At 40.8% G+C, this 14,698-nt stretch overlaps 1 protein-coding gene across 1 annotated transcript in view; it reads left to right on the top strand.

The window, feature by feature from the left end:
* TXLNG (taxilin gamma) overlaps window positions 1–13,872 on the top strand; it is a 23,624-nt gene extending 9,752 nt beyond the window's left edge. Inside the window, exons 5-10 of the mRNA XM_015417607.1 lie at window positions 3,081–3,275; window positions 5,070–5,189; window positions 6,697–6,771; window positions 8,000–8,092; window positions 12,345–12,440; window positions 13,157–13,872. Of these exons, the coding sequence (XP_015273093.1) occupies window positions 3,081–3,275; window positions 5,070–5,189; window positions 6,697–6,771; window positions 8,000–8,092; window positions 12,345–12,440; window positions 13,157–13,489 (912 nt within the window). The 3' untranslated portion in view covers window positions 13,490–13,872. The remainder of the gene's footprint in view (window positions 1–3,080; window positions 3,276–5,069; window positions 5,190–6,696; window positions 6,772–7,999; window positions 8,093–12,344; window positions 12,441–13,156) is intronic.
* Window positions 13,873–14,698: the final 826 nt, after the last annotated feature.

The following is a 14,698-nucleotide window of genomic DNA, read 5'->3' on the forward strand; positions in this document are numbered from 1 at the left end:
AGTTCTTCCGGCCTAACACTAAAGGGGCCAATTTTAGAATTTTGGTGCCCACTACTCGATTATAATAAGGGAGAGATACAAAGTAAATTCAAACAAAGGAAAATAAAAAAATACATTATCTTTGTTTGAATTTATATGTATTGTAAGTTAATGTTGAACTTTCTAAAAGCTTTCTGGTTGCAAACAAAATTGTCTGATCTTCAGAACATATTAAATGGAAAACAGGGGAACTGGAAGCAAATGGAAATACAGGATACTTGGCATTACTTGCCATTTGTTTGTTGGCGGTAGTTGATAACAGAGAAGGCTGTTGATATTCTAGCAGTTAACTAGTGGTTACTTTGTGCTGTGGGGGGTGGCTGGTGTTATATTGGGAGAGGAGAAAAATTAGCTATAATCATTACTCTTTTTTGGGGGGGGTCTTTTATGCATTTACTGTAGTCATCATTTTTTATTGGGTTGTATCCAGTGAAATGCAAGGGTCTTCAACACAGATCTTTTGTTCCCTCCCCCCTTTCTCAACACCCCACTGAGACCTCTGAAAAGATTTTTTTTAACGATTTTATTAGAAGATAAGTCAAGTATACATAGACAAGATTACTGTTTAAACATTAATACAAACTGTAAGTGCAAATTCATTTAACACAATGCCATCTATTAACTTGTCAGCAGGAATTATTAGAATATAAGTCAAATATACATAAACAAGAGTACTGTAAACATTAATACATATTATAAATGCAAATTCATTGAACACAATGCCATCTATAAACTTGTTAGCAGGAACATCTTATTACCGTGACCTTGTCACTTTCTTGTTATTTTCCAATTGTTCTACTAGAGTAATAACGTATAATAAATCCAGATATATTTTAGAAGGACCTTAAAAGTATTTTATGAGAGTGCTCGGGCCATTAAAAAATTCTCATAGATGTATCCAGTCTGCATAGCTAGTATTTTCTGGTAATACATCGTTTTCTGTAAAATATGTTATAAGAGGACACCATTTAACCTCTGAAAAGATGGCAGTTCAGGGCAGGCATGGACATATACAGCCACAGAGACCCAAAAGGGTGGGTGTTCCTAGTAATAAGAGGGGGCCCCGTCTTCTTCCGTTAACTGTGTTCCTGTTCGTTCCAGAAGCTCTGCTGGCACAAGGGTGATGTGAAGATGATCTCACTGGGCTCCCTGCTCTTCATTACAGCTGCCTGGGTTGTGTGACTGTTGTGTCCATGTAGCTCTCGTGACCTAGTCTAGCATCAGCTTTTTTTCAGAGGTTTTTGGGGAAGGGGGAGGCAGGAAGGATCTGCGCTACCAGGTGCCTCCCACTGGCATATCACTGGTTCCAGTACATTTCATCCGGGTATATGCCTTTGTTAAATGCAGTATGGTCTTGCAGCTGCTGTGTCACAAAACCTTCAGTTTACATAAGACCACAGAAGTACTGTCACCTGTGTGGAAATGACTAACATATACAGAAGACAGTATATGGGTAGTGATCAGAAATACTGCATCCGTGATGTTTTCTAAAGGGTTGGTACAAGGAACTGCTACTGGTCGTAGAAAAGACAGTGGTTTCCCTGAACTACCAAAGGGTTGGAAAAGGGGACTTTGGATTACAGCAGAATTTGGGCCAGAAGGGTTTTGGGTAAATTGGTTGCAGTGCAAAACTATACCAACCTGTGATGTTGCTGGCTTGGCTTTGATTGTGGGTAATTGCCCAGAGTTCCCACCCATAGTAGGAATTGTGTTTCCATAATTATGCTGTTCGTTTAAACTGTCAACTTTTTACACTTCCACCCCAGGCTTAATACAGGAAGCAGTGACTACAGATACAAACCTCAGCTTCAGTCTGCCTTTGTGTATTTGTGTTTCTCCTTCAGGACTTGCTTGAGAGAAACAGGTGTCAGCACATACCCTTTCTTTTTGTTACAGCTATTCTAACTATGATGTCCAGAATTATGAGGGATGTTTTCCTTTTTGACAAAATAGGGAGTCATCCTACTGGCAGAAGAGCTGATCCTCTCACTTTGTTTTTGCTCTTGCTTTGATGCACCGAGAAGAAAGGAAGCAGAAACTGGGCTCCAGGCTGGTGTTCGAATCGGCCCTTTCCCCAATAGCTTAGACTGAGAGCTATAATACGGGGCAGGCTTTCTAGTTGTGCTATTGATGTGCAGGTCCCACAGAAAAAAAAAGTGACTTGAGTGGCACCAACACTGTGGGTCAGCTCCCTTTTGTCATTTTCAACCTGGTTAAAAAGAAGAGATGTAACTAATCAGTTACGTTCTTCAAGATTATACAAATGGGACTGTTACATTTTTCTGTTGATCCTGATTTAATGATGCTAAAATTATGAAATTATGGATTATTTGCATTCATTTTTTGCCTTCAGCATGGGGAGGAGACTGTTGTAAGTCCTTGAGGCAAGGACCCAAAGAGCCCTGCATCCCTTTTTGGTAGTTGATATGTATCAGATAGTGACTGCAGATTATCACTTGACAGCTGGTCTGTGATGGTCATTCTACCCAAACCAGTTTCTTATCTTATGAATATCCTGCCTGGTAGTGGAAGCATTCTTACAAAAGCGAAATGGCTTTAGGTTAGTAAAGCATTAAATTTCACTACAGCATTAGAATAATAGGTTTCAGTATTCAGGATCTGAACACTTCTGGTCCCTTAATTATGGACTTTCTGGCTTAACCTGAAATCAGCTGCTTTGCAAATGAAGTGATGGTGGCAGCAACCAGTGGCTTCTCTCCTTTTGAAGCCCATAACCCCAATTTCTACATTAGGAAGCTGTAGCCTGTACCATACTAATCATGCTTCAACTGAAGCTAGTAAGAAGTTCTGTATGTTAATCTCGAGAGCAAAGCAGAGTGTGTGTGTGTGTGTGCATGCAAGTCTATGGTATTGTACATCATTATCTAGCAATTGGATTGTCATGGGGATTTGGAAAACCAGTATAGCTCCAAGATGGCCATTAAGATGATAATAGCCTGGATCAACTTTATACATGCATAAAAGTAGGTTGAAAAGACCGTGTTTGTGAAAGCATGTTGTTGAATCTCTTTGGGTAAAAGGAAGAGAACATGCAGCAAGCTCGTGAAGAGGAGGAGAGACGTAAAGAAGCAACTGCACACTTCCAGATCACACTAAATGAAATTCAGGCTCAGCTGGAACAGCATGGCATACACAATGCAAAGCTACGGCAAGAAAATATTGAACTGGGGGAGAAATTGAAGAAACTTGTGGAACAGTATGCACTGAGAGAAGAAGTAAGTTATCTGTGCCTTAGCCCACTGTTTCCCAACTTGTGGGGTCAGGATCCAAAAGTGGGTCACACTGCCTCTGAAAGTGGGTTGTGGGCCAGTCCCCCTTAGTGGTCACCCCTTCCCTTTTCATTGCTGTCTCTCCTATTTTGGAAGCCAAGATCTGACCCTGGAAGCAGTATCTTCCATGTCATACATTGGTTGGTATTTTTTCTTCACTGCATGTATATGTTGATCATGTAAAACATGTCCTGATGTTTACTAGAGTGAGTTTATTAGAGACTTAGGGAGGATTAGACGGTCAAAGCCTGGAATGTAATCTCCATGTGCAAAGGCTGTGTATGTCAGAATGCCATTTGCGAGAGGTTCATAGTGGGGGCAGCTCCACCTTTTGTAAGACGTTTATTGGTTTCTCAAGCATCTGGTTAGCCACTATAGAAGATGGAATGCTGAACTAGATCAGTGTCAAGGTCATAGTTTGCCTAGGGCACAAAACAAAACAAAAACCTTGGACTAGCCCTGGATGGGTCACCATACCAAGTAAATTTGGACTTGTGGGTCACCGTACCTGGGTTCAAACCCTGCCATGAAGTTTACTGGGTGACCTTGGGTCAGTCTCATATTCCTGGCCTTAACTGTTGCACTGGGTTTCTGTGAAGTTATGCTGGAGTGGAGAGAACCCTGAGACCTGCCCTGAGGTTCTTGGAGGGAAGGGCAGGATAACAAAAGGAATAGATATGTATTGCTGTTGTATATAAAGTTATACCTCCTTTCTTCATCTTTATCCTGTAGAGTTCTTGGATCATATTTTTACCATTCTACAGTCCATCTCTAACAACATTTAGCATTTCATTCTGGAACTTTACCACCATTTAAGTATGACTTACCTGCTCACAGGAGGAGGGGAAAGATCTCAGAAGGGTATAATGCCATAGACTCCACCCTCCAAAGCAGCCATTTTGTCCAGGGGAACTAGGGCTGCCAACCTCCAGGTGGGGGCTGGAGATAACTCATCATTACAACTGCTCTGCATTTGACAGAGATTAGTTCCCCCAGAGGAAATGGCTGTTTTGAAAGGTGGACTGTATGGCATTACACCCTGCTGAGGTTGCTTCCTACCCCAGACCTCGCCCTCCCAAGGCTCCACCCCCAAATGTCTGGGGATTTCCCAACCTTGATCTGGCAACCCTAAGGGGGAACTGATTTCTGTAGCTGAGGGATCTGTTGTGATTCCAGGAGATCTCTATTCCCCCCACCCAACCCTAGAAGGAGAGGAGGAAGCGGGAAAAGGATAGCGACTGTGGGGGCTTTCAGGAAAGGGACAGAGGAAATTGTGGGAGAAGTGAGATGCCTCTCACAAGTCCTTGCAGGTTCTCGCTTGTTTCCAACTACTTTTTACTACTGATCTTCTAGTATCCAGTTCTGTATCTGTCTCAGCATTAATGCCTGGATATCTTCAGTGCTATCTCTGAACATGGTTAGATGGATCTCCATTTTTAAAACCTGTCTTCAGGAGCTGTTGAAATCACTGGCTTAGACTGGAATAACTTTGCATAAGGTTGCTCTGTTCATTACTTTATAATGACTTTTTTTCAGTGTCGTCTAGCATTTTCAGTCTATATTCTACTCCCATATTTGTGTTCTGATTATTTGTAGTCTTGTCTAGGCATCTGTGTTTTCCTTGGTGACTTTCAAGTCTTCTGATACCCAGTAAAATGAGAATGCCTATGCTATAATAGTGTTCCTGGTTAGGTCTTTGTCATGTCTAGCTTGATGCTCTACCTTTCTTTGTTTCTCTAGCATATGGACAAAGTCTTCAAACATAAGGAACTACAACAGCAACTGGTGGATGCTAAACTTCAGCAAACGACACAGCTCATAAAAGAAGCTGAAGAAAAACATCAGAGAGAAAGGGAGTTCGTAAGTGTATCTGGTCCTAAGCTGTAGATCTGGTCCTGGCTGTATCCTTTCATTCAGCATATTCCATCAGCAAAACGAGCTCTTTGGCCAACAGAACAGCCTCTTACGTTGATAGGGCGTGCCTTTCACCAACTGAACACACTATTCTAAACTGAGCAGCATAATGGGATACAGCCCAGGGATCTGGTACAAATAATTTTTCCTGGTACAGTGAGAATACAGAAGCATGTTTTAGACCCCTAACGATTGTACTGACACAAATTGGAAATCGCTTTATTTAAATATTTCTGGGTAGTATTTATGCACACTGGCTTGGGTCAAGACTAGATGTCACCATGAAATACCTCCTCCCCTCCCCCCCTCCAAAACAGGATTTTAGGAGAGGGCATTTTAGGAAACTGTGATCTGTGGGCTTGCAGCCTCGGAAATGCTAGTCTAGACCCTATCCATGTTGTATAAATCCCGTTGGGAAGGGGGAATTCAAATTGCTGAATAGATTTGTAGCAGTGGAGTTTGTAGTATAGTTTATGTATTGCACCTATATATGTTGCTTGGTCCTGTTGTCACTTAGCAATAAGTGTGCACCCCAGTAATGGTTGTTGGAGGTGAAGGATTGAATTTGCAGATTCATGAGTGGAGCTTCTTTGACAGAATGAGTCTTTGCAACCTGGCTGTTGTTGCTCCAGCCTCATGTGCCTTCCATAAACCAGCTTCTGAGAGTTTGGGAGCCATGTGGGATATGGTGCTGCTCCCGCAACAACATGGGGAAGTGATGCCTGCTAATTCCTTTTATACCACATCCTCTATAAGCTGGGGGGTTTTGAGCCGGAGGGGGTGAAGATGACTGTATCATGAAAAAGATGGCAAAACCCCATCCCAGTAACTGAGCTCCACTTGTTCTCTGGCTGCCAATCAAATACACGCTTGTTAAATCTTGATGGCATGGATGGTCATCAACTTTCTGACGGTGAAGATGTTAAATGTACTGTTCTTGTGTGTTTATTGAAGAATATGAAATTAATATAAAAGCATTTAAATGAAGATTCTCTCACTGCTAAAAGTTGAAACATGCCCTTTTAAGTGAAAGGTAATATTGTTGTAAAGATGCTGCAGGTTCCCCAGTACAGGTAACTTAGTCTGCAATATCTCTGCATAAGATTGCCCTGTTAAGTAAAACCAAACTAGTGTGTGCATCTGCTAAGTGAAAAGCTCGAAACAGCTGTTGGAAATGTTTATGTAACATTTCATCCTGAACAGGGTGGGATGCATTTGTAACGGTGTGGCTTTTATGTATTTGAACACTTCAGGTAGAATTCTAGAAGAGACAGTGTCAGTTCAATATAAAACTCATGTTAGTTTTAAAACTGGCAGTGCCTAATGTGAAATTTTGGTTAGTAAATAACTTTGAAATGAACTTGTTTTTAACATAGTAGTCAGAATAAGAAAATATAGGTGGCAGATATTCCTAAGGTATTATAGAGAGGATACTGAAATGTTTTTTCTTTAGTTCTTAAAGGAAGCTACTGAGTCCAGACACAAATGTGAACAGATGAAACAACAAGAGGCCCAACTAAAACAGCAGGTATACTAAAGTTTGCCTGTACATGTTAGCTATGTTAGGTGTTCGGTATATGTTAATAGCTCTGTTATCGTCATGTTAGTTGACTAAATGAATTTTCCTATTGCCTTTAGAAATACTTTCTGAAACTGTGCAGTTTAGATTTAAGCTTTTCCCCATGTTCAGTCCTATCTCATTTTGTTAATATTGGCTTTATTCTGTGTCACTCAAAGCTGGTGTTTGTGACAAATTGATACGACCATTAGTTTTAGCCGGGGTGCTGAGACTGCTGAACTCTGATCTCAGCTTACTAGACTCCTGGCTGCTCTACCATATCATGCTAAACAAGTCAACAAAATCATGCTTTCCAGGTGTTTGTTCTTGTTCACAAATTCAGTGCAAACCTTTGTTGTGAGGCAGCAAAGCTTCATATTATGTCAAAACTGGTATTGTACATTGTATTGAGTATTCAGTTTGCTTTAGTCCTACCTAAATTGAACTTCTGTTACTGCTGCTACTTCTAAAATTTCTTTTTTTGTTTAGATTACTAAATTATTTGCCATCATTTTCCTCTGTGATCGTTACAAAGGCCTGCCTCTTGCTTTATATTCTGCAGTCCATTATTACCTCATTTACGTAACTCTTTTAAATGTCATACGTGTAATATGAGGGGGGAAGGTCTTGATTGGTATTGATTCAGAAATGCAATTTGTCTTGCAGTCTAGTTTTCTAGCATTGAATCAGAAATGCAGTTTGCCTTCCAGTCTGGTTTTCTAGCATTGAAACTGGTGGCAGTATAATTTATCTTAAGGATTCTGATGAACAGTTTGAAGATGAGTCTGAAGTCACTGTCAAACTGAAATTTAGATTAGTGTCTAATGGAATATCTTCATCATTCACAGCCCTGCCACTGATACGTTTTTTACTCCAGTTTATCTTGCATTCCATCAGAACTTTCTCCTCTGCCATATCTGTCCTTTTGTAAGATATTTCAAAATGCAAGATGGTGTGTTTTCACCTTGGTTATACAAATGTGTTGCTTTTTATCACTGTAAGGATACAAGCTGGGGGAGATGAATGATTTAGTTGTTGTAGATTTTCTGGGCTGTATGATTTGTTTGAACTTGACATTGCTTCAATCATTACTTTTTAATTTTTAAGGTGGTGTTGAGAGCATGTGCATTGGTGGTTAAGCTACAAAGTTTGGATATAATTAAATAATGTAGAGGACTTAAGTATTTTTCCCCTTTAGCTTTCTCTTTACATTGACAAATTTGAGGAGTTCCAGACAACAATGGCAAAGAGTAATGAACTTTTCACAACTTTCAGACAAGAAATGGAAAAGGTACGTAAGCGACGAGCCTTTTTTATCTTCCTCATTCCACTGTTGAAGAATCTGAAATTACCTGATATTAGTCAACTGTTAAATGTCACATATCTATCAGTAAATCCGATTTGATATATTCATTTCCGTTAGAAGAAATGATTAGGTCTCTTGTTTTGAACAGTCAGCAAAAAAGTTAACTATCTTTCCCTGCTGCTTTTAAGAAATCTTAAACAATGGATTGTAGTGATTTGAGAATTAAGCTAAAATAATTAAGAATCATGTGGGGCGTTAAGACCAACATTACATTCCAGCATAGGATTTAGTGAACTAGAGCCTGCTTGTTCAGATGCAGTGGATAAATCTTCACTATGGTCCCCGTCACATGTGCCAGATAATGCGGGAGGGAAGCGAGGCTTTTTGTGCCGTATCAATTTGACCCCCCACAGCATGATCAGACGCAGTGGCGGGTGAATCGGGTTTTTCCTCTGCTGGGTGTTTCTGGATGCGCTCCATCGAGGGATCAGTGACGCAGTGGGAGCAAGCCGGAGCGATCACACGGGGAAGTCTGCCTGCCGCCCATCGCAAACCTGTTTGCTACTGCCCTTTCCCCGGTATTTTTGTACTTCGCATCTTCGACGGGGCGAAACAGGTTGGTGACGGGTGTGGGACGCCTGCCAGATGTTCTCATGTGATCGCACCCGGGAAATCCGCCCGTCATTCGTGCGTATTGCACGGCTAGTTCTGCGTGTGAAAGGAACCTTGGATATCATTTATACTGCCTGTAGAAAGAATAATGCCAAACAGCAGTCAAGTGGCCATGAAATTCAGGAAGTAGAAAGTAAAATAGACTCAGGAGGGCATTGTCGTAAAGGACACAGTGGAAAGGAACTATCCAGGAAGGCGCTGTTATTATTGAATAGGATTTTGCTTTTATTCCGTTGTCTTCTAACCTGTGTGATTCCACTACACCTTGCTTAGACAGTCATGGTTTGCATTGCTTACTAAATCTGTAGTTCTAGTCCGATTGCCTTGTTTGTTGGGTGTCTTGCACTGTAGTGTTTTCAATTCTGTAATCTGCCTTGAGTCTTAGTGAGAACAGTGGGCTGTAAATATAGTTATGTGAAATTAAAAAAATTTTTTTTTTAAAAAAGAGCATAGACTAGTTATGCTAAATTAGTTAGCACATACAATTGGTAGGGAGTCCCAGTTTTGCTAAAATAGTTAGATTCAAGTTCAGTAGCACCTTACAGACCAACAAGAGTTTCAGGACTCTGAGGTGCTATGGGACTCAAATCTAACAGTTCTGCTGCAGACCAACATGGTACCCTCTGAAACTATTTATCACAATCAGTTTAATGGTGGAGGTGGGGAGATAGTGAAACCTTTTTAATAAATCCCAGGCCAACAGTTTCATGCTGACGTCTCTTGTTGATGTTTGTTGAAGAGGTCAAACAGTGTCCTGGGAGATTAAAATATTCTGGTTTCAGAATACAACAGTTTTTAATGTCAGTTATGTGTCCATTTATCCATCTGTGTAATGACTGACCTGTTTGTCCAACGTAGAGAAGAGAACACCATTGTTGCCACATGATAGCATTTATCACATTTGAGGATGGTATGCCTGATGTTGTTAGGTCCTGTAATGGGTTGGTCCTAATAAAAACAATATTACACAGATTGTGTTCTGGCAGTTTTTTAATTTGACTTTTGGAGCTATCTGGCTGCAAACATTTCTTTCCATAGTAGGATTGCCTGTGAGCAAGGTGGTAACCTTTAATAGGGACAGAGTTGGCATGGTGGAGGGGAGATATTGCTAGGAAAAAGCTGAGTTTAAGGTGCAATGCCTGGACAGGCTTGCCTTGCCACCCAGTGCCTGTGAGAGAGCTGACAGCACAGCTACGGGGGGGGGGGGGGGTTTCCCTCCACGACCTGCTGTTCAGCCCTGCCCTCCTCTTTGCCTGAGGCACTATACGTATGCCTTGCGTCCAGGAGCTGTTTGTTGTGGGGTAGGTGAGTTCCAGCCCAGATTGTAAGGTACCAGCTTCTTCAGCCTCATCCTTTTCTATGCCTGAGGACCTGAAGTAATTTTTGTCTGGAGGAAAGGGCAGTGCCTGACTTGATCCCTATCACGTGAGTTTTCTGATGATGTTTATGGTATAGTACAGTTTGGTTAAAGTGATTTCCTTATTGTAAACTTCAGTAGGTTATTGGCAGCTAATCATTGATAAGTTGGACTGTTTTGAGTTGGAAGCTGCTGTCAGTGACGGTGCTGAGAGGTTGTTTGGTCCTGTCTTGTAGTAGGTTATTTCTAGATACTAGTCTAGCTTTATTGGTCTGTTTCTTAATGTCATTGAAAGGGTATTTTAATCCTAGAAATGACAGTAAACAGTGTCTTAAAGCACTGAAGCAAATGCAAGTGTATGGTGTGATAGGTTACAGACCCCTGCACTAGGCAATGGATTTTGTACTGTGTTCAGGGTGGTTTCTGGAAGTGTGTAGTTGTATAGCCATCGGTGGTGGTGGTGTGTCCCATTGCATAGCTGTACAGTGGTGGTGTTCAGGGAGGAAAAAATCCTGTTGTGTGGACTGGTCCAGACTCAGGTTGATGATGGAAACTATTGAAGTCCTTGTGGAATCTTTCTTGCTTCTTTCCAAGTGCCCAGATGATAAAAATGACACTGAGAAATCTCATGTACAGGAGAGGTGTTAGTATGTAGTAGCTGAGGAAGCACTGCTGTAAGTCATTAATATTGTCACATACTGTGGGGTAAATGCTGGTTCTGATGGCTGTCATTCACCTTAAGATACAAGCTATTGCCAGATCTGAATTAATTACAGATAGAGACCAAGGGACAAAATTTAGCAGCAAGATGTGTTGTAATATTAGGGATAATGTTCCTGATGGCATTTAGCCTGTCTTGTGGAAGATGTTGGTATATAGAAGCTCACTATCCATAGTGGCCTAGATGGCATTCATTGGGAGAGTACCTGTGGATTGTTGTTTTTGACTAACTGAGATATTGATAGCATGGCACATGATGAAGAAGTCCATATAGCCAAACACTCTTACAGTGATTGTACCAGTAACGATTGGGGCACCCTAGCTTTGCCAGTCTGGTGTCTTTTAGATGACGGTTCCTGGGTCATGTCCAGGTTTGTTGTCATGTACACCTGGGTAATTCCTTCATTGTTCTTTGTGGGTCGAAGGATACTGGCTTGTAAAATATAGTGTGTGGGAAAGCTGTCTCAGCCTCCAGACGACAACTGCCAATCCTTTGCCTGCCTTTCTGATTACGGTATCAGGTTTTGTTTTGTTTTTTGAGACTTTGTTGCATCCCTGTTTGCACAGTTGAGATTGTGTTGTAAGCAATCTTGCTTGCTGGTTCCTTTGGCCCTGGGCACTGTGACGAAGGCATCCTGTGTAAAAATCCAGTGTGGCATCACAGCTGTCAGGTCCATGTCTAATTCTTCTTTCTGTAACTCTAGGAGGCTGACAGTTGAAATTAGATTGTTCATAGGCAGCTGTTTGGCAGTGGTTTAATTAGTGGTAGGCTGAGTGGATGGTGTCTGTCCATCGGTGCACTGTTCAGTGGATGTAGTGCAAGTATTTATTCAAATACAAATTATGAAATAGATCTCCAGGTCACTGCACAGTTGTATAATGTGTGTGCCTCGCAAGGCAGAAGTGTAGTCCCCATGAAAGCTTGGTGGACCGGGATCACCCCAGGATATGTTTGTGAGTGGTTTTTTGTTTGTTTTTAAGTGATAGTGTATCAATTGGCTGCTGTATTTTTGAGAATTTTCTGTATACTGCTTTGGATCTCTTTGTAAAGAAAAGTGGTATCAAACTTTCCTACGTAAGTAAGAGATTTCTGCTTGTCTGTGTTACATGAGTGACAGTATTGCTAAGTTAGAGTATTGTTTTGAGTATTGTTTCAGCCCATGTACCATCTGTACAGTTAAAAGGTTTATTGCATATTACCATCCTTCAACAAAACAACTGATAAGGAAGAAACTGCTGAGATTCATTAGGAGGTTTTGCACTATCTTCTGCTCCGGATTGAAGAGGATTTACATCACTACATTTGGGTCTCTACTTCTTGCATTCCCTGTGTGTCTGCTGTTCATTTTTGCTGCAACAGACTAATGTGACTGCTCCCTTGGAACTGAGAAATAAGGGACTAGTGCAGCTATAAGGGGATAAGTGTTGGTTTTCAGGCAGGGTTGAAAAAGCAATATTGTTTAGCATTACTGTTAAATTTAATTTTAGATGACCAAGAAGATTAAAAAACTGGAAAAAGAAACAATAGTTTGGCGTACAAAATGGGAAAACAACAACAAAGCTCTTCTGCAGATGGCCGAAGAGGTGAGTGTTGGTTTTCAATCTCTTCCAAGTAGCTCATATATGTAACTTCATAGGCTGTGAAAAGCAAACCGAGGCTGGCCGTTCTCTGCCCAGCCATTGAAAAGCGAAGCTCTGTTAAGTGCAGCTTGTGCTAGAATGTCAGAGAGAAGCTTTAGATTTTTCAGAAAATGATACACTTACTGATATTTCTGTTTCAGAAATGTCCTGCCCTCCTGAGCCTTCGGGGAGGGCGGGATATAAATCCAAAGAATAAATATAAATAAATAAATTTCAGATATGTGACCATTGCGTTGGTTGATAGACTGTTACATAAAATACGTATTATCAACCACCTTGGAAGGCTATGTAAAACCTCTTTGCCTGGACTGCTTTCATTGCAGATTCCACTGAATGTTGGTAACAATTTAGTTGCCTTCAAATTAATTCTGAATGTTGCAGGATGGGCTCCACAGATTAGAGTATCACTTACCTAACTAGACAGAAGGTCTGTGTCCTGCAAACAAATATTTTAAACAATAGTTGGGTGAGGAGGAGATTGGGGGGGGTGGCTTTAGTTAACTCAGAAGCACTAAATGGGCATCCCGAGAAGGGTCGCTATAGAAAGTTGCTTGTGCAAGTTGTAAATTTAAGCTTATTCTCAGTTCGTTTCTAATGGTTCTGAAAAGTTATGTTGCATGAAAGTCACCCTTGTCATGTGCTGTCTTTGTTTACTGCAGAAAACAGTGAAAGATAAAGAATATAAAGGCTTTCAAATAAAACTGGAGCGTTTGGAAAAGCTGTGCAGAGCTCTTCAAACAGAGAGAAATGAGCTGAATGAGAAGGTGGAAGTCCTTAAAGAACAGGTTTCTGTAAGGGAAGCGGATGTTGATCTAGCTGCACATGTGTTGCAGTCATGCACACTCAATTCCCATGAGAGGCTGGGGATTTCGACCAATGGAGCGCAAGAAGGAATCCAACCAGATCCTGAATTGAGGGTGGCAGCCGAAGGAAAGAGCTCTGAAAAAACTGTCTGCCTAGATTCCATTCCTACCACAGATTTTGTTGACTAAAGTGTAAACACTGTATTGAGAGATATATTTTGTGTATAACTTTAACTGGTGGTGGTAACTATTAGTTTTGTGGTGAAAATTTTCTTACTTTTTCTACCATATCTGTATTTTCTTAGAACAACAGAACTTGCCTGATACAGGAAGCTGCGTAGCGGCTATTGAATAGCTTATCTATAAAATTTCCAGAACTGTGTTGCACATCTGCCTCATTTTTTAAAAACAACCCTATCATAAAGGATGCATGCAAATTTCTACCTTCTGACCCCAGAACACACACCACCATGTTAACCAGACTCATACACAGATTTGACATCATGTCAGAGGAATAACTGGTTTGGAAAAAGCAACAACTTCTGTTATGTGAATTAAGGTTTGGTATCCAGTTGTAATTACCAAATAAGGTAGTAAACTATAGGTGAACAGAGGTGTGATAACCAGTGGAAACTTCTGCTCCCTAAATTCATATTTGTTTGTACAAACAAAGCTGGGGAAAAAAATCGTACAGGGTTTAGTGTAGCTGCAGTCTCATCCACTGCTTTGAAATATATGTAATTTTGCAACTGGAAAAACAGGGTTTACAACTGTCTTTCATGTTTCTCAGGATTGACCTGCAGGGTTAATTCATAGATAGGGTGACTGCTGCCCTACCTCTTAAAGTGAATAAAAGAGGCCAGTAGCTGCAGAGGCACTCAGATGTGGTCTGGGCAGCCACCAATTAAAACCAAGTTACATTGTCAGCACCCTGCCCCCAACTTCAGAGGAGAACCTTTCTTTTAAAAATTGTAATTTGAAGCATGCTATCCGTAAATGTGTGCCTGAATTTGCAATTTAGTTATTACTTGTCCTACGAAGTACTAGTAGCTGTGTGCTCAAAACAGCTGGGGTTTGGGTTAGTGGTTGTCAAAGTATTGGTACTTTTTGTAGTTTATTTCTGCTATTACGTCTTTTCAGAAAAGCATAACACCTCTGTGACTGGAGACATATTTTCATGACATGAATCTGCATATTAACAAGGATAATTCAGAATATGGACAAGTCTTTGTGATGTTATGTTACCTAATCCAGGCAGAAGGAATTAGTAGAAAAAAAACTACTCTGATCTTAAATTCTTAGTGACTACTTTTTCTAGAATAAAACGGCTTGCTAGACAAAGCATACCAGTAAGTAAAAGTGCCTTCTGGTATTTACAGGTTACCTGCTAAATTTGGT

Source organism: Gekko japonicus, unplaced genomic scaffold (assembly GCF_001447785.1).
Source record: "Gekko japonicus isolate JY-2015 unplaced genomic scaffold, Gekko_japonicus_V1.1 scaffold18, whole genome shotgun sequence".
NCBI classification, from domain to species: domain Eukaryota; kingdom Metazoa; phylum Chordata; class Lepidosauria; order Squamata; family Gekkonidae; genus Gekko; species Gekko japonicus.